This window comes from Bombus pyrosoma, linkage group LG5 (assembly GCF_014825855.1).
Source record: "Bombus pyrosoma isolate SC7728 linkage group LG5, ASM1482585v1, whole genome shotgun sequence".
Lineage (NCBI taxonomy): Eukaryota > Metazoa > Arthropoda > Insecta > Hymenoptera > Apidae > Bombus > Bombus pyrosoma.
Window position 1 is genome coordinate 7428087 of NC_057774.1, and position 26489 is coordinate 7454575.

The 26489-nt window shown below is 35.1% G+C and overlaps 1 protein-coding gene and 1 long non-coding RNA gene across 9 annotated transcripts; one reads left to right on the forward strand and one right to left on the reverse strand.

The window, feature by feature from the left end:
• The first annotated feature begins 39 nt into the window (after positions 1–39).
• On the forward strand, positions 40–4347 carry LOC122567706. Of its 2 annotated transcripts, none has more exons than XR_006316867.1 (3): positions 40–395; positions 487–968; positions 1374–4347. It is a non-coding gene; the product is annotated as an uncharacterized LOC122567706 (long non-coding RNA). The 2 variants fall into 2 exon arrangements; XR_006316866.1 differs by having other exon boundaries at positions 49–152; positions 232–395; positions 487–4347.
• On the reverse strand, positions 2062–25810 carry LOC122567695 (feline leukemia virus subgroup C receptor-related protein 2-like). 7 transcript variants are annotated; one of them, XM_043726565.1, is made up of 10 exons: positions 20371–20548; positions 19556–19917; positions 14082–14330; positions 12792–13013; positions 11329–11553; positions 9032–9173; positions 8714–8919; positions 8391–8494; positions 8199–8309; positions 2062–7878 (listed from the first exon to the last, which is right to left on the reverse strand). In XM_043726565.1, exons 3-10 carry the CDS (start codon positions 14160–14162, stop codon positions 7617–7619), a joined length of 1353 nt encoding a protein of 450 aa, XP_043582500.1. In that variant the 5' UTR covers positions 14163–14330; positions 19556–19917; positions 20371–20548; the 3' UTR covers positions 2062–7616. The 7 variants fall into 7 exon arrangements, with proteins under 7 accessions (XP_043582500.1, XP_043582501.1, XP_043582499.1 ...); XM_043726566.1 differs by having other exon boundaries at positions 20355–20548; XM_043726564.1 differs by having other exon boundaries at positions 20291–20548.
• Between the last annotated feature and the right edge of the window lie 679 nt (positions 25811–26489).

A 26489-nucleotide genomic window follows, 5' to 3' on the forward strand; every position in this document is an offset into this window, starting at 1 on the left:
ATTGAAATAATGATTATGCACAATAGGATTTCATTCATTGATACAATGCGGATGCTTATCGGATAGATAATGTCAGAGTATGTGCAAAGATATCTCGAAGGCATGTTGAGTTAGGCAACGCGGTGAAAATACGCCTTAGATTCGCAACGCAAGTAAAGTGTATTATGTGAAATCTTAAAATCCACCTTGTATTTTAATCGTTGTTACATTAACATTTAGTTGTATTATTAGATTTTCAGTAGTTTCCAGTTTTATTTGGCATAACACATGAAGGAATTTGGAGGTTGCTGAGAAACAATTAGTTTTCGTTTAAAGATAAACAACTTGTCCGATGCATTAAATTGGATGTGACTGAATAAGGGTTTGATCGCCAGAATCAGAGGATTATAACATTGGTAATTCATTATTTTTACATACTTTTAATAATGCAAATGTATGTATTTATTTAAGAATTCTAAAATATTTTGTTATTTTTACTGTTATCAGATTTTGGAAGAAATTCTTCAATGGCTGAATGAATGAGAGAAAGAAGCAATAGATGGCATTATTTCAGATAATTGGAGGGATGTATCGTATATAGATCGATCTCTATTTTATCCTATACTGAACCGATAATGTCGCATGTGACACTAAAATGCTATAGGGGGCTACGTAGTTCTCGTGTCATGGAACATTTTTTTGTAATTTATGCAAGTCTATCTTATTCTTAGTCAATATCAATGCTATTAATAATAATTTTGACACATCACATGATGGTCATAATTCATCATCTAAGCATAAAACAAAAACATCTATATCCATCATCGGTATATTATCGATAACCGATAATACCATTTTTTTTTATCATCGGAGCAGTGATAGCTGAAAACATTGACTTAGGACGGAGTAAACGTGACGTTAAATGAGACCACAGACGGTTTTAGGTTAAGGTTGTATACATATGCAGTTGAAGAAGGACTAGAATTCATGTATAGTATTATTCCTATAATATAGTTTATAGATTTGTTAATTTATAAATTGTTATTGATCGTATCGTAAATTATCGCGATACTTGTTAATCTTTATTAGCAAATATTTTCTAAAAACATGTGGTTTTTAGTATAAAATAAAACGTTCGCAGATTTGGAATCATTGTCTTAAATTATTATATAATTCTGAATCATCAATTTTCGATACCTTTTTATCACGCGGGAAAGAGTTAACCAAAATATTAACGTCGAATGAAACTTAGAAACTTGTGTCTTCCTTAATATTACTAAACACGTATTAACACATATGTGTCATATGTAACAAATCATTTATATTTACACATCTTTAATAACTTTGCATATGATTTTAGTCGATTGTTGTATGTATTCTCTTCTGTCATTCAGGAAGCTTCCATCGACGTTCTTCAAGCGTCGAAAAATGAATTCTCTTACTAGGAGAATAGGATGATACAAGAGATCATCTAGTACCGCCATTTTGTTTCTACTTTTCTGGTACTGCGCGTCTATCTCACTTACCAGGAGAACATAATCGTTCAGAGAAATTAAACTACAACTTCTTGCTTTTCGTGTTCTCCTATTATCCTCCTCTTGCGATTTTCTTATTAGGGGAACAATTGAATAAAGGAGTAGTCATGAAGTTGCCTGCGTTTCATATTCTCCTGTTATGCTTGTTAGAAAAGAGACTTCAAAGGTGCTCAACACTCTCGAAAATAATATAAGAATATAAGATACGACTATAAGATAAGAAATTAATTAAAAAGATGTTTTGAAAAAATATATTTAATCGCACAGCTTCTTAATTTATCTTTTTGATAATTGGTAGTGCGAAAGCTTTCCATCTGATTTTTTTTCAATGATGAAGAAATAGAAAAGTGGAGAAGGTTATTGTATAAATAAATTTGTGAACGATTGTAATTCCATTCTTTATCAAAGATGTCGTTTTCAAAAGTAAAGATGTGCTGAATTCGATCAAATTAAATAATTCGCAGAGTGCAAAGAGTTAATATGGCTTTAATTAATTTTTTCTGGTATCTGTAATGAAAATCGAGTAACGACAAAAGTGACACAATTGTATCGTAAATATTTCTCAATATATTTATTTCTCGATTTGTTTGTAATGGGACTACACGGTAACAATAACATACAGATTAATCTTAAAGCTTTAAATCTTCGAAGCATCTTATCGCTCTACATATTCAGACACCTAATCAAATAGCGGATATTGTCAACAATCACAGAGACTTTTATTTGACTTTTGTCATGCGCGTTTCCTATTATTTAAGGAGAACGCGCAAGACGATTTCTCATAAAAATTAATACGCTCCTGGGAGGAGGAAACAAATGGAAACGCGTTGCGAGCTTAAAATTTAATTACAAAATGAGCGGCCAACGAATAATAAATACGACGTTCGAAGTTGCGAAATTAAAAAGAGAACGGAAGACTATAATATCGTCGATCGATCGATCAAGGACGAGTCATATTCCAAACTCGATTTATTTTTACTTTATTCTCTTCTTCTCGTCTAAAGAATTAATACGACAAAAATTTATCAATCGATTCTTAGGAGATAAATAGAAGTATATCCCGAGAAAAAGAGAGCAAGAAAAGGATAAAACGAACCAGTCAGTCGTTCAGTAACTGTTAACTTGCTTAACTCATTATCGACTAATGTTACGTTAACGCAACACGACTCTTAGAACTCTCTTGGTTAATTTATATGATCGAATTCTTTTAACACTGCAACTATGAAAAGAAAATCTAAAGGTTTGATCCATTTTTTCTTTTCGCATTTAGAGTCTACGATTTTATAAAGATTGAAGAAATTGATTAATGATAAATTATTTTGTTTTGGTTAACCTATCGAAAAGGTACGTTCTAAACAATTTTTGCTGGTACGTATAATGGGTACTTTATTCTAATTTTCAAGTTATACACAAAGGTATATTTCGTACCATATATATCTTGTGAAGCTGTCGAATCTGTTATCTCCCCGTGAATTTTAACGTCGCATTTTTTATCTCCATAGTAACGTATAGACAATGGGAAAAAATAGTGAAAACTCCAGTCTCTGAATTCCAAATAAGTAGCGTTAGGTTATTTAAGTGACGGCGGTGATATACATTAGCGATTAAAACTCAGTGACGTTGGAAAGAAGAGAAAATTCCAAGTTACGAATAAGTACGATGTGCATTCCATTAGAAATTTTGTCAAATTCTATTTGTTACAAGCGTGCTCGGTTACCATGAGAGGCACTTACCGATAACGATGCAACTACATTGACAAAGTTTTAATTTGGACACGCACACCCATCTGCACGCAATAATCGAAAAGTGCTTGTACACGACATTATAAGTGGTAAAATTAAGTGGCAAAAGAAAATTTCAATTTTTATTGGAAAATATTCCAATCAAAATGTACCAACTGAGAATACTACAGTATAGTAGCTAAGTGCAATTATCCTTTCTAAGTAGTTAACAATAACGTTAGACAATGGTGTTACAACGTTGCCTGTATAGAAAGAAATATAAGCGCCAATAGACGTTAGTTAAGTGATTTATGGCTTTTGTCTATGCCATCTACTTAAACGAATGGAACATTGAGTTTTATCTACAACTAAGAGGTGGCACGTACGTGCTTTTCTACAGACACACTTATTCTGTTTCATGAATTTGGGGACTACATTTGTGCGTAAGTTCACTTTCAATGTTTTAACAAGCACTCTTCAATTACAATATCTAATATACAATCCTAACATACTTTGTAATTTTAATGTACAATTTTGTATAAGATATAGAAATAAAGTACATATATGATATCAATGGAGCTTTTGTGTATAACTCGAAAACTGGAATACAACACTTGTTATATGTATAGGGAAAAGTTGTTCAGAACGATCACCTTGATAACATATTTCAAGCTCGCCGAAATTAGTGAGGTGGTAGATTTTCGATAGCTTCACATTTTTCTTTAATCATGGAAATTTTCTCCATGTCTCTAACTCGAATAGTGACTTTGTAAAGTATCTGATATTTTAACAGTTTTTTCTATCTTGGCAAAGTAACGCGTAAATAATACACTTTTTTTCAGTAATGTAGCATTTACGTAACCTTTATGCGTTATTTTACCGTTTCGGCGTTAATGAATTAATAAAACATCCACTCGTATATACGAAAGTACGTACGTTGTATAGTTTTCGTTTCAATAAAAAAGTTAGTCGTTGCTGATGCAGCAAAATTAGTTAAACGAGATCGTAATAAAACCTTCCACGCATCTTACATATTTCTTCGGCAACAAGCTTCCGATTTCTATATTCCTATTTCTCTATACAAATAAAAGCGCGTATTCACGAATGACCTATCTTAATTAAAAAAAGCTCGCTCTACTAAAAACCATTCGAAACTCCTCATTATCGATTATCGGTACATCTGTTTAGCAGACTATTTAACAATACAAACTCGACACGTGTTAACATTCAATATTGTCTTTAAATTACATCGAGATATGGTAACTATCGTAACAATCTTAAACGCGTTAACTGCTACGATGGTCATCAGTGATCCATGTTATCAAATTTTTTAAAACGGTTCAAATAATTAGATTATGACTGACAAATTTTCAATGTGAGTGACTTATGTAATATTGTCAGAAAAAAAAATGCGCAAATACAATATAATAGTTTATGAGAATTAAATGTTGCTGTGCAGTATTTTGTGATCTGTTGCGGCTTCCGGTGTACAAAATTCGTTTGTACAAAAACACATGGCAGTCAACGCGTTAACATTGTTCAATAATATCGTTCTATAAAAGATATGTTTGAAACAGCTTTGCACAGAGACGTACACGACTTCGAATAAAATACGCACGTGAAATATACACATCGATTTGACAAAATATATACATATATCCGTACACGTGTGCCTCTATATCTGTAAATCTTCGAATTGTTCATTCGTTTTGTGATTTCGATTCTTTGAAGAATTCGTGACAATTAATTGACAAACAGCTCCGGAAACTTTTGTTCCTGGGAGAATTTTCATCGTGGTCAATGCATCTTTGCAAGTGAAGAAATTAGAACAAGTCGTTCTTCCTGTTTCTTCTTTTTTCTTTTTTAATGTAAAAAATCTAAGAACACAAGCGAAAGTAAACGGTGTGCAATTTTACTTTGAATATTTCTCTGCGGTCGGAATGTTACAAAAATAGAAGAAAGCTATATCTCTATCGATGTCAAATCCTTGTTTCTCTTACTGATAGATTTATTGTCGATCTTTTTCGTTTCTATGCGACTGGCCCCGCGACTTTAGGACACACGATAATATCCTATAAAAAATAGTACACAAGTAGTACACATATCGGTGATCTACGACAATTACCACTACAGTGTTTCACAATGTTTCACTTAATACTCGTTTTGTACGCATAGCTACGATTATTGTCGTTTCTTTAGTTAGAGGAAATATTCGAAACGGGCGAAATGCTTTATTCTAGATCTAGCTTTATATAATAACGATAACATCGATTCTCTGTAATCTAAAATAGAATCCGAAGTCTAACGACGTTTCAACGCTTCCTAAACCACTTTCAACTAGGAGAAAAATTGATTTTCAGGTATCTGTTAGCTTGTCCAAATCGACCTTCGCGCGATAATTAATTTTTCCTCGATGATTTCAGGCAAGCTTAATCGGGGCTTGAGGCGACCACCTCGTAAATCGAGTTTCTGTGCTAGTGGAGCGATCGGCTCCTTCGATGGGTCGCATATTTCGCGCCGTTTCTGGGTCATTGAATTATCGAAAATTTTTATTAAACCGGATAGACCGTAAAAACCGCTCGATCCTATCAAAATCATCTTCCATGTCATTTCGTCTTCCACTCGATTCAACTACAGAATTAAATTGATAGAATCATTTACAATAAAATTCTAAATACGAGTACAGTAAGTTTTAAAAGGCAAATTTACAAATTTTGAAAGACTTTTTCCACAAATATGTAACATTCGTTATCTCATTTGCGTTTCAAAAATACTCCTTCCATCGATATCTTCCGCATTGCTTTGGTTTTATCGCGAATGAGCGTCCTAAGTATGATTACTAAAGATCAAACAACTCCGCGAACGCTTATAAAGATCCTGTACGATACACTCTGCGCAAGTTACGTCGATCGAGGAAATATAATTTGATAGATTTGTACGCCACAAAGATCAATATTTAGAGATCTACTCTACGTATTCGATTAAAACATTTACACGAGTAACAAGAATAAGTAGATTTTACTCATCGCTCGGATGCACAGCATCTGGATAATATTTCTGGAATGATCTATTCGCTACAAGTATCATTATTATCGATACTATTCCTTTCGTTCCTCCCCGACTTCCACGAAAATACTATCTTCAATGACTTATCGCTGTTTCAGCGAATACTACCTTTCATTCGGAACGGCAATCGTAATAACGCTAAATTCTCTCGTTATTCGCATCGTTTGAAGTCTCAGAGCGCGAAAGTTAACTCAAGTTATACATTGCCTGCCATAAGTATTACGATACTTTTTAATATTTAGTGCAAATTCGCTGCTTCTATTTTCTTGTCACTCCCCTATAAGTCTGTTATTTCGTTCGCATCACACAATGTACAGTACCAAATAAAATAAAATTTGTTAGACTTTTACAATAATAATACTTATGGCCAACAGTATACATTCATCAGAGTCATATAAAACACTGAATGGCATTAATACTGATGGCACTACAAGTAAAAAAAGAAAAGAAGAGAAAGAAAGTATCTTCGGCGAAACTCGTTTTTGAAATCATCCAACAACACGAATAACGAGATGAGAGTGTCTGACCCTTAAAACTACGTGAGAACTGGCTCTGTAGCTTGCTCTACATTTGATTTTCCTTCGCTCAAGACGCAACAGAGGAATTCCACACGTTACCTACACGCAATAGGCTCACCCCACGATATTGAAGAGTCGCTATAGTGCAAAGAAGAAGAAACATTAGGAAAGAAACTATGTCTGAGCATAGGCCATTGATTCTCTAAGCTCGAATAGTCAACGATATCACGATTAATCTCATTCGTAAATCTATTCGGATCTCTTCAGCTACCAGGCTACGTGAAATATTCCTGTACGATTTCAGATCATGAATCATGCCCAACGTTATCGTTTACTTATGTAGACTACCGTTGTTATTACTTTAATCCTCTTCTACCTCGTTTGTTGGCTTAAAATTATATTTGGACATACGTATTTCTTCTTAATGGTGATCTATATCATCAAGATTTGAAGATACATCAGTATCCTGTCGTCTTGTATGTCTGAAGTCTTTTTAAACATTCTTTTTAAACATACTTGCAACTTGTGAATTAAAGAAATACCGTGCACGTAGAAGAAAGAAATAATAATAATAACAATAAGAAACGTGAGCTGTGAGGACCTATCTTATCTAATATTTTAACAGAATCAACCATTTCTGATCAGCCTTTGATAATTCATCTGTCTCATCCGCTTTAAAAATAATCATCCTTTGACGCGGAAGCTCTACTTTCGCAATATCATCGATCACAAAGAAGACTAGTCGATCGTTCCTCCGGCTTTCTGTCAATTAACCTTCGACCACGAAAGATCAACGCTTAAAACTTGGCCTTCTGCCTTCGAAGATCGTTGGGAATGATGATGGTGAGGAACGTGCCGAGGGCCAACGTGCCACAAAGAAAGATGTTCGCCCAGAAGTCGCCCCACTCGTTCAAGGAATAACCGTAGAGAATCGTGAAGACAATACCGAACACTTGACACACTGCGTTTAATAAACCAGTGGAGGTTCCCTCCGGTTCCGGGTATGTTAACTCTGCAGCGAACTCGAATCCCACGGGAAGGTAACCGGTCATGAAGAATCTAGAAAATTTGGAAAGTAAACGTTGAATTTTTAATGGCATTTGATATTATATGGGAGGAAGAATTTTTTCTCTCTCTTTTTTTTAATGAAATTCTTATTTAGAAACATTTTTAAACAATTCTGTTCAATGGCTGGGGGTTATTGGAAATTGTTCATTTGGATAGGGGAATTTCAATGGGAATAAAATGCTTTAGAAAAAGTAAAAATAAAAATACCTCGGCTAGGGTCGCATGAAACTACTATGTTAAAATTCATAGAAGTGATTTCTAAAATTAAAGAATATTTGAAAATATCAGAGGGGTAGTAGCTTTTCACTTACCCTAACATGCCAGCTGTTATGTAAATAACATATATCTCACTGGTGTCTAGCGTGAACGTGAATATGATCATGCCAAAGAATGAGAGAAGATACACACCCAATGTTGTCTCTCTGCAAATAGATTTCAAATTAAAATTCAAGCCATCTGTTAAGCACGCTCTTTCGTTCCATGTATTTGTCAGATTTACTCACTTAAATTTGTGCGTTTTATCGAGTACAATGCCACACACCACAGAGCCCAACATTCCGGCGCACACGATGGTCAAGCCGATTCTTCCAGCGTCTTGTTCATGATTCTAAATATTTGCGGATAGACAATACCGATATACTAAATAACTTTGAAATTCCGTAACAATGATATATGTCCTTCGATGTAATTAAAAGATATGAAAAATTAGAGCGGAAAATAAATAAAAATACAACGATAATATTAATGGTAAAATTTGCCTCTTAATTAAACAAAATATGAGAGTCAAAGGAAATAATAAATAAAGGAGAGAAGCCGAAAGACTCACAGGGAAGTATTGAAGAACTATGTGATTGAGGAGCGTGCTGATAGCGTAAAACACGCCCACGTTGATACCGTAGCTGAGCAACAATAACAAGTAACCCGTGTTTGTGACTAGTTTCTTCACAGAGAGGAAGAAGCTTCCCGTGGATTCAGCCTCCCTTTGTACAGCTTGCGCTGGACTCGGAGGAATCGGTGGTTCAGACTTGAAAACTGAAAGAAAAATTTTATCGTTATTTTCATCCACACGACCGGCAATCTCGTTTAGCTGTGAAACATCGTTTCAAGGAATTTTCAATCTTAAGTTTATGGTTGTTACACGCACATAGAAGTATAAGAACCAGAATAGTAGTGGTAAAAGCAGCGACGATATAAAACATCACGTGCAGTCCTCGGCCAATTACGTTGGGATCTTCGCTGTTTTGCACCAGCATCGGTGGAAAGAGAAAACCGATTGCTATACCCAACTGAAAATAACGGAACGATTATTCCAATTTGCTATAAATAATAAAAATATATGTAAAAGTCAGCTTCCTTTTAGAAATAAAGACGGAAAGTATCAAACATGGAGAATGATGGAATTTTTCCAGATGAAAAGAGAGAACGTTATTTATAGTAGCATGTTTGGTAGGGAAGTTTTGTAATGAAATTGCTGACGCGTGGAGAGATGCTCGACGCCCATTGTTGTTATTCCAAGGAAGTGACAGATCATTATTCTTTTCAGCTCATCACGAGCGATTCCGACGAGAGTTCCGCTCTCGAAAGCTTGCGAGAACCGTGGCGAACTTGTACGGGCGGTGATACGTCATAAATAGCAAGGTCAACGATCATTTATATCAATTTTACGATAGTTATCGCGTATTTCTTCGCTAATACCATACGGCAAATAGGAATTTCTAATAAAAGTTTTATCGCGTGCTCCATTTCGTAGAGGACATAGAGGAATGTTCGATTTTTTAGTTGGAAAATAGATTAATTTTCAATTATCGATATATTCTATCGTATTCTATATATTTAATACTTGATAAGACGAAAGAGAATCATTTGGCATAAAATACAAATATATAATTTATATTTTTTAACGATGTACGCTTTTTATATCTGCGTCGTTAAGCGAAGCAATGCAATCTGAATGGAAATTCGATTCTGAATACTATAACCATGAATACTCTATTTCCGATATTTCGCATAGTATTTTGCATATAAATCTCCTTTTCACGTACGCATCAACATTCACAAACTGTGTTACTCTTCAATTTTTCCTATGTCGCCATCAATTTTCCAACTAACTCAACACCTCCGATAGCTCAAATAGGAAACAGAAATTCGGAAAAACATCGAAGGTAAAATATAAACCTTTGGAGCAGAAAGAAGTTTAAATAATCTTCGTCCGTACGAAGGCACGCAGCTCGTAACAAAGTAATCTCGTCGACAATGTACCTTGAACAGATTATCTCCCCGGGGGGGGGGGGAGAAGCTGGTGGAAAGGGGTGTGTAGCTTGTTGCAATGTGGTCGTTCTTCAATTCGCTGGATGGGGTCCAGGATCCCCTTATGCCGCCGCGAAATGAAACGTGGGTGTACGGTTCGACTCTGTTTCCCATCTAATCACTGCTTAACTCTTCAACGAGCCTGTCCCTCCAAATAGAGTTCTACCACACAGGTATTGTGCACCCGAGCTCCATTTATCGCCACCATTATTTAACAACTATCACGGAGTCGTACAGATCCACTTACTGATGACTCCGTTTATGGAAATCGTGTGCATTTGATACGCATTTCTGTTACCGCGGTCAATCGATTAAAGTGGAGGAATCATCGTCGTAAATTGATGGACGCTGACTTTTGAAACGGTAATTGACACAATAGTCTCATATGATAATGTGGAATGCCTTTCTCAGCATAGCGCTTTGAAACAGTACACAGATGAAGTAGAATGTAAAACGACGTTCGGAAGGACGATGTTCAACAGAGTGCACTAATTAATTGGCGAAGGATAGTTCACTCGCCTGTTCATATAATTGCCTGTTAATTTTCGAGCGAGTAATTCTAATTGGTTTACGTATTCCAGAATTGAGTTATGGGAAATAGACATGATGAAAGCGAACTCGTTCCGTAAGAGGTATCACGTTTGAGCTACCTTGAAAAGGATGTGCAAGATCAAAGATCGTGGAATTAAACGCTTTAACAAGTTGAAATGTTTCGTGTTAGAGATTTTAGTAAATTATTCAACTTTATTAAATTATTAATTAATTAATCCGGACGTACTTTTTCTTCTTAGAAAATTTCTTAAATTCGAGAAAAGATGCGAAAGGATCGCTTTTAATACGTATAAATTCTTGTTTCGATGTTCCTAGAACTTTTCTTAAAAGATTGGCATTTTTTCATCTATCGAAATGGAAGCAAAATTAGGCCAGAAATATTGAAAGACCGTGGAAGGTTGGCTCGGAACAATTTTGAAACATCCTCCAAAAGGAACATGTAAAAACATTCATCTTCTCTGTTAAAGGTGATTCTTCGGTCTGCTACTATCAATATCCATCGTATCCATCTGATTTTAATTTTGCGAAGCACGCAGCCGATACAAAGCTAGTTGGAAATTTTTCGATCCGACTGTGACTGACCTGATTTCCAAAAACGCCGATGCTGCACGCGCTGCTGACCTGGTCCGGGCCGAACCAAACAGCCGCCAAACGTGCTGGTACCGACAGCACAAACGCTTGACTAACAGCGACGAATGTTTGACCGGCGAAAGTAATCCAGAATCGATCTGGACTCACGCTGAACACTTTTATCCAGGAACCGAGCGTGGTACCGATCGCTCCTGTCAAGGCTGCGAACCTGAGCCCCTGAAATCAACGATTCATTTTATCTATTTTCCGTAAAAAAGAAAAAAGAAAAATATTACAAAGTGAATAAAATTGGACGAAAGACATTTTTCAGAATTTTATTCGAACAGACGCGGAAGAATTCTTTTTATAAAGTTATTTATCACGAGGATAATTAACGCTAGGAAGAGAGATATTATTAGTAAAGTTAAGGGAAGAAAATATATTTTTTTAAAGAAACTTAGATTTTCCGAAATATTATACGAATAGAGGAATTTTGTAAAATAAATTTATCTGTTTTGGAGAACATTGATATAAGGAAGATTATTGATCTTCGAATGGAAAAATTGTGTAGATTTAATTTGTTGTGTATTTAAAGTATAGCATGTTCGTACGAGAATTTTAATATACTTCGATGTACATATTTTTGGTAGAGGATTATTTTGTTACTGCAAATAATTTTTAATTTCAGACATCTGTAGGTAAATAATCAAATCTACCGTGTCTGTTTCGTACAGAGATATCATCGACATTATGATCATCAAAGATCATAAAGCGAGGCGAGAGCAATTATTAATTCAAATTACTACGTTTGTTTTACCGAAATGGTAAATACGATATTTTCCTTGTATTTCGAAATCTTTGGACTTGACAAACTCAACCTGCTTAATCGAATTATCTTCCTCCGCACATAAATTTACAGCCTACTCCTGATCCACTAATCCTCAAACCATATAATCAAATTTCCTTATAAATGATGTCAATGCTTTACGTTTCGAAAGAACTAACATCCCCAGAGACTTAAAGAGAGAAAAAAGGAAAAAAAAAAGACAGAGAGACAGATAATCATTTTCAGAATCAGATTACAGTCCAATTAAAGTATAGTATGCACATTAAATACATAATAATTGAAAGAAGCATTAAGAAAAGGAAATCGAATGCAAATTTTTTGTATTTTTGTACGTTCTTCGATAATTTTTTCTTTCATTTCTTTATAAACAACTTTCGAAATGCAACGAGAATGAAAAATCCAATCTTTATATAAATACAAAGATATTCCGCGAGATATCGTTCTCGATAACGAAGCAGATTAGATTAAACTTCCGCTCGAGTTAAATTAACTGATTTGAAATATTTCTGTTACGATAAATTCGGTTCGCGCATAGATAAACAGGATTTAAGGATATCAATTTTTCCAGACGATCCTTTAAATAAAACGGGCGAAGTTGATCAAATACAACTTTGGTGATCGCACTTACGAATCTGTCGAGCAGATAGCTCGCTGGAAAGATGAACGGAATGTAAGTTATCATGTAGATCATGCTAGTCATATCAACTGAAAAACTGGACACGTCGTAATAGACCATTATGATGTTCGCGATGATGCTGTATTGGATCCACTGCATCGCGTTGCTGGCGCTATACAGCACGAAGATCATTAGAATCGCCCATCGTCGTTTGTACACCGTCGTTTCAATAACCTGCGAAAAGATTGTTTTTTCAATTAGAAATCTTTTCTGATGCTTAAATTGTCAAATTTACACTCTTCTGTAAATTCTTGGATCATTTTAATATTAATTATTTTGTTCCCAGAATCCCTAGAACTTTACTTCTCAAATATTTACAACACTGTAATTTAAATCCCTTTATAGCTGAAGTAGTTTAAATTTACATTTTCACTATACTATGATTTAACTTTTTAATTGTGCTATAATCTAAATTTCTTTACACCTAGAATCCTTTGAACTGTCAAATAAACAGAGTATCTTGGTCCAATTTTCTTCCTGGAATTCATTAAATTTAAATTGTTCTCAAGTATCTAAATAAAATACTGTAATTTAAATCCCTTTATAGCTGAAATCGTTTAAATCTACATCTTCACTATACTATAATTTAATTTTTTACTTGTACAATAATCCAAATTTCTTCCTGGAATTCATTAAAATTAAATTGTTCTCAAGTATCTAAATAAAATACTGTAATTTAAATCCCTTTATAGCTGAAATCGTTTAAATCTACATTTTCACTATACTATAATTTAACTTTTTAATTGTGCTATAATCTAAATTTCTTTACACCAAGAATCCTGTGAACTGTGAAATACCTAGAGTATCTTGGTCCAATTTTCTTCCTGGAACTTATGATTATGATTAGCATCCTTTGAAATTAGGTTCTCTAATACTTACGTTACCTTCATAGTAAGTTTCTTCGCACCTAGAATTCTTACATCTAATTTTTCCCAAATTTAAATTTCCTCCATCGAAGTTTCCCAAATTGAAGTATCTTTAAACATAATCTTTTGAAACAAATACCCTTCCCTGAACATAATCCCTTGCTTATCTTTCCTAATATTTTTTAAGTATCATATTAAGTCAAAGAAACATTCGATTCTCACAAAGAGAAAGAAAAATAATTTAAAAATAGAATATCGGAGGCTCGTTGATTGTAACAAGATTTATTAACACACTGTACAAGATACCAAATACAAGTTTCCGCGTAGATCAGCCAAAGTTTAGAAGCAGCTCTCCTTTCACAGAGAACGTAGTCACCTGAGACGGTTGAACGCCGCTCTCAATGGCCTTTACATAGTCCGCCGAGCTTTTCATTTTTGTATCCTGTTCTTGTTCCATAATCCAGCGAACGTTCTACCAATTTCTCCAAATCGATTCTACTTCACTTCCTCGAGTTACTACCCCTTAACTTCGGCGATTCACTTCCCCTTCACTTCCTCGATCTTCCTGTATTTACTTCGCAACTATTTTCTCAAGTGCCCTTCCGTCTTTCATCGAGTTTGCTCTCTGAAAAAGATCGACAAACAAGCATTGAAACTTTTATTCGAGACACAACAAGAAAATCGTCGAGAAAGGGAAAAATTGTAAAAATTGCAAGAAAATTACGTGCGATTATGGTTCGTTAAAATTTCTAAGATAATTCTGCTTTCGTAAAACGGGTAAAAAATTCACGAGTTTCATGATCTCGTTAAAAACTACGATTACAGCGAATCAAGAAACACATTCCGACGAATTATGATGAAAAATTCCAACGAATGGTTCTTCATCCATGGCTACAACCATAATCCATCGTAAGTCTAATTACGGAAAATTTAATGATTCCGCGCGGTTTAAAGTAACAATTAGTGGCCAACACGCTTTTTGGGATTTAACAGGAAACTCGAACTATGAATCTGAACGTAGATGTTGGAAAAATGTATATGAAGATCTCTTGCAGAGTCCTTGACAGCAAGTGTTCTTCTTGACTTCTCCTTTCTGATAACAAGATTTTTCTCGTACGTATTGTAACTTGAAAATTGTGATACATTCAAGATTTAAAGAATTATGATAGGAATAGATAGATATACGATACCATAGATACGATAGACACACGATCGTATTGGAGAAAAAAGTGGATGAATTTGAAAAATGTGGTCGTGAACGATGATTAAAGGATTTTTAAAGCATCTGTAATTCATAGCGAGTGATATGAACCGGTTCTTATAATAACAACGACAAACAAGACGTACGTTCGATGAACAAACACTGAATTATTTATAAGCATCGTCCTTCAATTTCCAATGTAGGTTCGTCTTCTGATGAGCAATTAACAAGGTGAATAAAATTATCAGTCATGTTACTCCGCATTTAAGTCTTCTGAGTTGTAGGAATTGTGTATTCAACGATTGCTGGCGAAATTCTGGGTCATTCGCGACTCGTACGTGATATACCTTTTATCGATAAACCGTTGGTAAACTTTTCCGTAACGAAGTGTCCCTGAATTTAGCTTCTCCGCAGAAGAATCTCTGCTGAGATTTCTGAGTTTACTATTATTTAAAAATACCCTGAATCCCAAGTTGTCGAGTATGTACAAAATTCTGAAACCGAAACTTACGAATATTTTAAGAGCTCGAAGAGCTAAAGTTTTCGAATTTGTTCTCGCATCTGAGTTCCCAGCTGCCTAAATTCTCGGATACTCGAGAATTCTAGAAACAAATGCCGCAGAATCTAAATTTTCGAACACCTAAACGCCTACAAATTCTCGAACACATACTAAGTCTCTAAAAATCTAAATTCTGGAATATTAAAAAAGTTTGAAATTCTAATCCTCAAGCTGTTCAAGCTGTTCAACAGCATACGCACGTCCGACCGGCATCAGGCGCAGATTCTCCTTGGCGTCGGCTCTGTTTCCGTTTAGACTCTCCAATGCCATACTTTTCGATTATCCCGAACGATAAGTTTCTCAAATTGGTATAAAACTGTGGGAGCTTACAAAGGAGCCAGGTACCTCAGTACTAAACAAGTTACTGCTCAATTAATGAGAAAGATTGTCGGCAACAAAAAGCCGATTAGTAGGCTATCGATCGGTAAACGTCGGCGACAAAAAAATGATTAATCGGCAATCGGTCGGTAAAGTGTTAACATCGTCGCGATAAGACCAACGAGTCTTCGACTTTTCGTTTGCTCCTCGTGTCAGAGTTCGCGCGTACCGAGCTTCTCTCAAACCTCAGTTCACCATCCAAAAATCTTTCCAATCTAACTTATGCATCTGACAACTGTGGAACCTGAATTGATTTACAAAGTTCTTGCAACCTTAGCTCTCTCGTCGGATTTCCTCTATTCCGATTTCTCTTGCGTTTAAATTTCTGCAGATTGCGATACAATAACCTCGGCTACGACGACGCTGGAATCTCCATAGAATTCGACACAAAGGGATATAGAAATTCATTTCGTCTGTAAAATAGGGTGACGGTTTCACGGGGTCAACAACGATAGAGCCATATTTCTACGATGAAAACCCTGATTTAGCCAAGGAGGATCGGGTCACATGGCCCTCAAACGCGGAACGTATAACTTGGCTCGACCTTGCGCTCATTATCGTGCAAAAGATCGTTCTCGTCCCATTTATTGTAATTAAGCTAGCGGGAAATCCGACACACAACGTACGTAAGCGTTCGTCGGTAATACACTGGCTCAAGAAAATATTTGAATATTATTTACATAGAAATATGAACAGATTATAGGTGTCTTTATATAGATGTTATAGCTTGTGAAATTTCATTGATATACTGTAATGGGACACGATCGTGGTGATTATGATGATGGAATTTGAAAATCATACCTGATATCTGCCAACTATCAACGTATACTATGGGAAATTAGTATGCAGTGTGAATACATAAAAGTATTTGAACGCTTATGAGAATAAACTTTCGCATCTATATTGTACGGGTTAAGTAAAACATTTTGAAACTTCATTAGCATTGCGATGAGACACGGCTGCTGTGATTATATTGGTTTTGAAATTAATCGAAACATGTATGCAAAAGTTATTACTTACTCTATAGAAAATTTACATGCTTATACTTACATAAACTTATGACATATGAAAACATATAATTACAGCAAACAGATGTTCAATAAAAAGATTACATTAGTATTAGTCGGAATATTCAGACTTATTAATAGAATAGAATGGATGAATAGTGGTATGGAAGATGGTGAGACAAAGTGCAAATGTATAACGACGAAGATCCTGGAAATCGTTCGTTAAATAAATCTAAAATCATTTTAATATGAATTCTAAGTGCATCCTTAGTGTTCTTTTACTTTCATTTCGGCAATTAAGATCCACAATTCTCAACAAATAGATAATTGAGTATTTAAATATTTGTATCATCTCCGCGAAATATATACTTTGCGCTAAATATCTTTTAGACCGTATTTGTATTTTCACATTTCTTTCAAAGTTTATCGATATAATCGCCGTAGTTGAGTCATAACAGCGGCAATGAAATTTCAAAATGTCTCGCATAAGAAACGTAATATATTCAAAAAATGGTCAACTCTATAGAATTATATCAATCTGCCTGTATCATTATTTTCTTTTCTTTCGTGTTGGTAGAGTATAAGGTTTCACAAGGTCTCCTTGCAAAGTAGATAAGGATAATTCCGTTTGCTGATTCTTATAAAAGCTGTTTAAGAAATCTGGTCGGATAAAGATTCAGATAGGAATAATTTTGAAAGTAGAGATTTATCGGCATCTATCGATTGATAAAATATCGTAAGAGATTATTGTGACGTAAAATTTAACTTACGAAAATTCCGGGAAATTAACTATAATTGTCGTGATTATTGCTGGTTAGAATCTCTGATTCTAAGACGAGTCTTTGTTTTGTAAAACTAGTTGAAAATTCACAAGGCTCGGTATATGGAAAAATTTGCGAATAAATTCTCACGTGGAATCGTTCCTTCGAGCACGAGTCTGTTTTAAATGATGAACGCGGTATTTCCGGTTGAAAGATAGAAAAAAAAAAGACTATCGTCTGGCTGATAATTGATAAAAATAGAACATCGACGAGTACGAACGAGCCTCGTTACGTATGACACAAGTGTTAATCAGAGGACAAACAAACAATGTAAATCAGCATAATTATCATCTTGAATATGTATAAAACGGAAAAAAATATATCGCGAAAAGAACCTTCGCCTTTGAGGGATATGTTTGCCAAAATAAATGAAAAATCACGGATCGAACCGATACATCCAACGTTTAGACGACTGTTCGCGAAATATAAATCGTAATATTAAAAGCTCGATATATTTTTCTTTTCAGAATTTCACATTCTTCAAACTCTAATAATTCGATTAGTAAAAGGTGACAAATGTATTGACGTTTAAAGGAAAGCCAATAGACACACGATGCTTTTAATGCAACGAGTAATTCGACGGCCGTTTCATAGGAAGTGGATCGAAGGTCGTTCGAGGACTCGACGCGAGTTTCGTCCGGAATTGTAGGTTTTAAGGTCAAGGATCACAGGAACTAGAGGAACCATCTAACGTGCCTGCCTCTACCATAGTGACATCGCTAGCCGAATTGCAAATTTCAATTTGAATTTACGATGAAACCCCATCAACACTTCGACAAATACGATTATTCGAACAAGTTCCAAACCGTATCAATTTTCAGGTTGAGATAATGGCACGATGAATCATTAATTTACAGAGGAATTTAACAGCGTTGCATACGAAATGAAACGATCGTGCGACGAATGTTCGAATGATCAATGAACGAATCACGAAGTGGTTGCAGTAAAGATATAGAGAAATTAAGCAACCTCCTTTTAAATCAGGCATCGAAGCTTTAAAGCAGATATCGTGGAACATTTATCGGGACTCGAGTAATTTAGATTGTGCATTTTTTTTTTAATTGTACCGCGGATGCCACTAATTGGTTGTCGGGCGAATTGATCTTTTAATATTTACTGTACTTTCCTTCTTCGTTTGAAAATTTTACGAAGGATGTTTTATTTACTTTTTTCATTAGAGAATTTAACCAAGAACAGAGAAAGCAACATTGTGTCGTAAATTTTTCCTTCTTTTATCGCGAACTCTTTGTGTCGCTTGAAACAATTGAAGGACTGTGGTCTGAAAGCTTGTCGCGATACGCAAGATAAACAGCCGGAGAAAGTTCGATATTTGTTTTTTGAGATTGGAATAATTAATCATAAATGGAAATTCCGTAATTTGCCATTAAATTCATTTCTTATTCGTCGAATTTCTACGCACTATTTTATTCAATTCATAATTGACATTTACTACACGGTAGCTATAAATAGTATTTGTTTTCACATTTCAATACAATAATATACATATACATACACAGATCTGTGTAAATCTTACGAAACATACAACAACGTGCAGATACTTTTTTTTGTAACCATATTATTTATATCGGAGAATTTTCTCTTCGTGTCGCGTAACTATCGCGAATTAAAAATACTATTATTCTTAGTTAACCTTTGGTTATAATCAGACTGAAACGTAATTACGTTCAACAGTCGCGGTTGGCGCACCTTTAGTCACAATCGATGCACATTACCTTACAGAACGTACCATTAAAGTGCGACTTTAACGTCAATTACAATAATTTATTTACGATATCCTTCATTTGCTTCGAAGCATTTTTCCCTCCGCTGAGACAGAAAGTTTCAACTATCGGGAAGAAAAATATCATACAAAATTGAACTTACCTGAACGATGAAACGCGATGACCTCGTGGATCCGCCGATCGATGAAGAAGAGAGACACCTGTCTCTCGAGATTAGGTCTTCAGCGTGTCACATAAAGTTACGTTAGCGTGTTTTCACCAATTTTCACTGAATTTCAGTCACGGTCGAGAATTCGCGACTAGTTTCAATTCACGAATGCGAGACGCAAAAACGTACGGTCGAGTCCACGTGGATCCCGCGACTGTTCTATGCCGGTCACAGAACTACGTCGATGTATCGTTGAGCCACGCGCGTACGTAGCTTTTTCGCGATTAATCACCGGCATATATCATAGGACAATCGAATCTCGAGCAAAAGAATTCATTAAAAAAGTCATCGAAGAGCTAATAAAAAAGATTACAGAAATTAATTTCCTGTTAGCGAAGAGAGAAACACACAGAGAGAGAGAGAGCGAGAGAGAGGGAGAGAGAGAGGATTGCTCGATGTAATGGATCGTAGGAATGATTTTTCAGAATCTACTTCTTTCTGATTAATATTATTCAGAGTCACTTTCCTTTCGATTAATTTTCTTTTCAGAATCAGTTTCTATCCAATTAATGTAACCAATTTTCCACGGAATTGATTTTGCTCGTAAAATCAAGTCAAATAAATTATATTTTGGCAATTATTTATTTGAATTATTTATTATTATTATTACGCTTCTCCGCACAATTTTCCGTATGGAGCAGCGAGCGTGTATACAGCTACGAAATTTACCCTCTTTCTCTCTCTCTCTCTCGCTTTCTCTCTGTTGTGTATTATCGATCAGTCGTTGGGCTACAGGTTACTCGATGTACGTTAACAGGTTCGTTGGTTTCTTTTTGTGCGGTTTATATAAAAAAAAAAAGAAAACGTCGCAGAAAGGAATAGATGCGTTTGCGCTGTTTTGTGCAGTCAGGCGAGCTCGTCTGTCATGGCTAGTCGCAGCCGATGCAACATCCGAGTCCACGGAGCGCTGGACATTAACTAAATCCGATAGATTCGCCGCGGCTCGCACCACCTACATGTCCTTCGTTTGATAGCGGCCTCGCGCGCATCGACGGAACACGGCTCGATCCATTGCTTCTGCGCGAGATTTTCGAGCCCGCGATCACCCGTGCCGCGATAAGGGACGTGTCATCCTTGTAATTTTTTCGTTAGTTGTGTGGCGCCTTGCGTGATTTCCGAGATCTAAAAGATTTGACGAGTCGATCAGGCGAAGTTAACTTTGATATATATCGTATTAGATCGTTTAGATCGAGGGAAAAAATGAGAGATATATTTTTTCCTTTCGTTTTTAGTCTTAGCGGTGCTTTGTAGAATTCTCTTTATATCCTCTATATTTTAATGAAAATTTACAATTTTCATTTGAAGATTTATATAAGTTTTTCCTTCCTATTTCGTTTCTAGTTTCAAGAGAGAAGAGCAATTTTGTTACACTGAAGATGTACGATAGAAGTCCTCTTTTCTGTTTTTCTTTGGCAGATATCTGAGGAGATTCAGAAAAATATTTCAGAACAGAAATATTGTACAATGTTTCATTAACACAAACACTTGTCAATTTCATGGCTTGACACGTGAACGTATTATTTGATTAGCGTATTATACCAGGATCAGCTTCTTTTCCTCTTTTTAGCTCTTAGGAAAATATTGTAAAGTTTTGAATGACTCCAAATGATTGGTATTAGATACGAATATAATAGGTTTAGGTAAAAGCATAGGAAGAAAGTACAAACTTTCTTTTGGCAGTTTCTGAGACAAATCATGATAAGTCGTGTCGTTCTAGCGATACTACAGACACGCTTCGAGATTTGAGATTCCTCGTTTTTAACTTTTAATCTATCAAATGATAAGACAAAAAATTAGTTTGTAGATATAGAATTTTAAATCATGACACCTTTCGATCGTGATGATAATCGATGTCCTTCATTGCTTTCTTGTTTAGATAATCTACGAATCTTTTCTTAATCAGAGTTAATTAACACAAATAATTAAATAATTAAATCGATGTTTTTGGAAAAATCAATGCCGTTGTTAAAGCAATTCAGTAATAAATAGGCTGACTTTTTGAAACGATTACCTTCGAATTGGAGTAGCCTAATAATCTCTAACACTGATACATTTTTTTAAAACTTCGCGATAGCTTCGACATTGAACCATGTTACACATTAACAATAACATTACCATAAGTAGGAAACAATTCATTTGTAAAGATAATGCTGCCGAACGATAATAACGTGAAGGATACGAGCAGCGAATTATCGCAGATTTAATGAAACTTTTAACAATGGAACTCAATGGACAAATCATCTGGAATAACACAACGAACTATCTACACTCGAATTTTGCCGCAACTCTCCGTGAAATGTCATCCAAAAGTAGAAATATTTCTACCTTGTTAATGTTAATTCAAAACACGTTCGAGCTTCGGTTTCTATTCGGTTTAATCAACAGACAAAAATTACTTATTTTGTAAAATAACTTTATAAAAGTTAACGCTGAAAATTGTTACACAAAAATATCAAGAACAATGTGTCGAAGCATTCCGATCTAGACTGTCTGATCAAACACGTGATCGTTCTACTTCGCGAAAACGATTATGGTTGACACTCGTCAGCTGTAAAAATATATTGTCATGAAAAAAGTTAATGCTTCAAATGAAAAATTATTTTATAAATACCCAGAACACGTATCAAAACATTTCAATCTCATCTGTTTGATCAAACACAAAATTATTTTGCTTCATGAAAACGGTTCTAATTAAGAAGCCATCAGGTGTGAAAATACATTGTCGCTGAAAATATGAATACTTTAAATAACGGACAATATACAAACATTGAGAATATACAGAGAAACGTTCTAACTACGCTTGTCTGACCAAACACATAATCATTCTACTTTGCGACAATAGAACAAAGAAAGAGACGAGAAATGTAGAATAATCATATCGATGTCAATATGATACAAATATATAGCGGATACTATAAACAATGCAAATGTTTGTTTAATACAGTTTCTTTGCGCGAAAACTCTTTTGATCAAAGAAAGTATAAATCATAGAATCGGTTGGTTAAACCATTGGATGACATGCAGGGCACCGCTGCTTATCGTGATCTTTATCGATGTAAGACTTTGTTAACAGAAAACAACGAGCAACAGTTGCAGTATACAATGCGACATGGAGTCACTAATTGCCCGGTTCGTGCTCGCAGCGTGATAGTAAATCGAGTAAACAGGATCTTCCAAGAATACCGCTGCCTAAGCCCCGCAAATCCGATTTTACTGTCAGTGAATACAGTCGATCACGTATCAACGAGCGGATATGTAGCAATCGCGCCTAACCGAAAGTAAACCGTGAAAATTCTCAGACTTTTAATCAAACTTCCACGAAGATGTAATATAATATATACCTTCTACGCTCGATTTACGTATACAGAATACTATACTCTATAGATTATTGATGAAGCGATAAACGTATCCGGTTTTAACAAAATTAACTTGAAGTTTTATTGCCATATGTTTCCCTTCTAAAAATATCAGAAGAAATATGTTTTCTTTTTATTGATAATTAGTAAAAATACATTTCTCTGAGAGTATAGAAAAAAATGCAATCTTGGAAAGAATGTGAGACATATAGAATTTTTCTAATGATATTCTTAAAAGTAATGTCACTTTTCCTTCATTTACGATTTAAATTAGCAATTTGAAGCGTAAAGATTACAAAATAAAATAGATGGGCAATCATCCGATTGTAAGTATACTGGACGCTTTACGTTTGGGTTAGCATAATTATCTGTTCGAACTTATTTAATCTAATCTCCAAAAAGGAAATATGCTTCCTGTATTTATCGTTGTTAATTATTTGTAAGCAAAATATCTATTAGGAGAATCAATCTGAGAAGATCTCTTTTAATTAATTTCGACAGTTATTTCTGAGTAATCGTATTGTTTCGAGAGTCACAGCCGATCAGATGATCTTAACTCCATCCTGTAAGAATTTTCCATGAAACGACCTTCTTCAGTTATCATTATCCTCGACCAGTCGCCCGTGACGAATGTTTCATTGTTGCTTGTTTTTTTGTACCGTAGATAAATAATTATATCATCGATGAGATAACAAGCCCAAAAAAAAAGAAAAAGAAAGAGACGAGAAATAGTCGAGTACGTGCTAGAGACCTGGATAAATTCGCCTCGACACAAAAAGCATCTCTCTGGTAAACAGGAGATTCCATCTTCGGTTAAGATAAATCGAGACGATACACAACGAGACTAATATTTTAAAACAAACCAATTTCTCTATCCTTACGTCGATCGTTTGGTGTTGAAATTATTTTGAAAAATATTTCTTTCTCTTCCAAACGAGAGTCACGTTGTCGAAACACGTTCGGCTCGACTTGTCTCTCGCAATTGACGCAATATGTTTAAACAATTATTATTGTGCCACCGTTACTGGATTTCACTCGGCCTTGCTAAACTCGAATCCAGACGACCAAAGCGGCTACGTGATAAGGCGCGTCATTGATAAAACATTTTAGTGACGATCAAAACTTTTATCTTCATTATCTCGCGCACACGCCGTATTACACGACATAAATTATTATGCTGCCTGATGTTCAGCTGTTCTTCTCCGGTTATGCAATGTTTCTCTTTCTGTACCTAAGAATTACATATGTATAGGATGTATATGCATGTATGCAAAAGATGAAAGAGGAAAAATTCGCTTGATCCGTCGATGTTCGATATTGTTGAAGGAAACTTCGATATCGGTGCTACTTAACTATCCGCGGTTATTTGTGTTTTGTTTTTAGCCAAGTAATCGGAGAATCAGGATAGACAATGTTATCTATGTAGTGTTTTGAGTATCACGATATTTTATGATGTTTTTGTTGTGGTTGTATTTTGGAGATATCTTTCTTCACCACTCGTGAACGGAAGATTTTCCTTTTTCTTTTTTTAATACGAAGTCGATTAAATAATAGTTCGGTTTATAGAATAATAGTTCATAGATGAGATAAACTTCTCATCTGTGCAGTGTCCACCATCACGATGTTTCGTGATATTTTTGTTATGGTTTTTACATTTTGGAGATACTTTCTTCCTGATAGCTTTCTTCAACGGAAGATTATTCTTCGTTTTCGAATGTTATCGAATTGTAGATTGATTAAAGGAAATGTTAATAGAAGTAGTTAAGATAGGTTTCTTTTTTGCGTAGTATCACAAATTTTTGCAATAATTATATTTTAATAGTATTTTCCTTGTTCTTCATCGATATTCAATTCTTCGTAGCAGAAGAATGAAGGAAGGTGAAGGAATAGAAAAAAATATAATTAATTACAACGATGAAATAAAAATGCTCTGATTCTCTGGTAGGCGTAACTTTGAGATTAAAAAAAGATTAAAAAATCTGAATATATATTAATTGTATGGTTCGATTTAATTGAAGATTATCAAGGAATTGGGACAACATTCATAATGTCTGAAGTAATACCGGCACATCGCAGTAATAGAAAAGTTTCTTTCCAAGGATTCCACGAAGTGCATAGTATATAATGTATGTACAGTATACAGTCTATGTCCACGTCGTTGCTGATAAAAGTTACGAACAGTTGGAAAGTCGCTCGAGCGAGACTATCTCAATGAGGCGCTTATCTAATCGTACAAAAAAGTAATGAAAATAAAAAGAATTCATACCTGAGGAGATAGCGTTCGATGGGAATGCTGATTAGGGTGCAGAAGACCGGCCGATTCTTCTGGAACATCTTTTTGAATTTCGGTCATTTCTTCGTCATCGAATTCACACGCTCGATTTTGATCAACGAACTGCTACTTTATGCTTTCTTGCAACTGTCGAATTTTCCTCACTAAAAAGCTTCAAACTTTCGTAGGCAAAATAACGAAATGTAGGAAAGGAAGGGACCTAATTTATGCCACCCTCGAGCGTCTTCTTCGCTTCCGTTTCTTAGAACCGAGATCTACCAAGGCCAGACGATCGTTCCGAGCGTAGGAATCTCCACGTTTCCTTACAATTTGGTAATTTTTTAAACGTGAAACTACTAAAGATTCGAGTAAAGATAAGGTTAATAGAACTGGAGTTAATAGAAAAGCTTGAAGCGTGCGTTTTAATAAATTTTAAGAAAAGTTTCTGACACCGTGGATACTATAACGAAGCTGGATCACGAAAGTTCGCGAGCTTTAGTCGTCGGAACGTGCGGTCTCGTCGTTCGACAGGCGGCGATTGATTATAACCGAAGATTCATGACGATTGTGCGAAGCCGCGCCTGTTGGCAAAGCAGAGCCGAACTGGAATATTAATTTTCCTAGCAGAAACGTGTTTACAATGTCTGGAACGAGCGCAGGCTTGTCGACTGATACGAGTTCCACATTATTTGATTAGTGTGGTGAACTGTGACATTGAGTCGGGGCGTTGGCAACGAACGTTAATTAAAACGTTAAGTCTTGAGGATAATTAAAAGTTTCTAATAGGAAATTGAAATCGTTGCATAACCCTTTGTAACTTACTGTTAAAATACTATCTTAATTCATGTAATAATTCATTTATTGTTAAAACACCATATAACTTGCTGTTAAATTTTATGTATTTTACAGTATTATATAGTATGTGCTTATACTTTTTCTATTTTATTTTATTTATTGTCATTTCGTTCGATTAGTTCCTTTCGCATTTCATTTCATTTTTCTTCCTTTTCACCGATTCCAACCTCGTTTCCACTTCCTTTTTCCATTTATTCTCTACTTCGACTTCTTCTCTGACCTTAACATCCACCAACCTTGATCTTTTATTTTCCTTTTCCATTTTCCATTTTCGCTCTTTCCTTTTTCCATTTTGTCTTCAAATATTTAACCGTAATATTCGACGTAATATTTCCTTCTTATTCCTCTCTTTTCTCTCTTAGTGCCTTGATTCCGAATCGCTTGG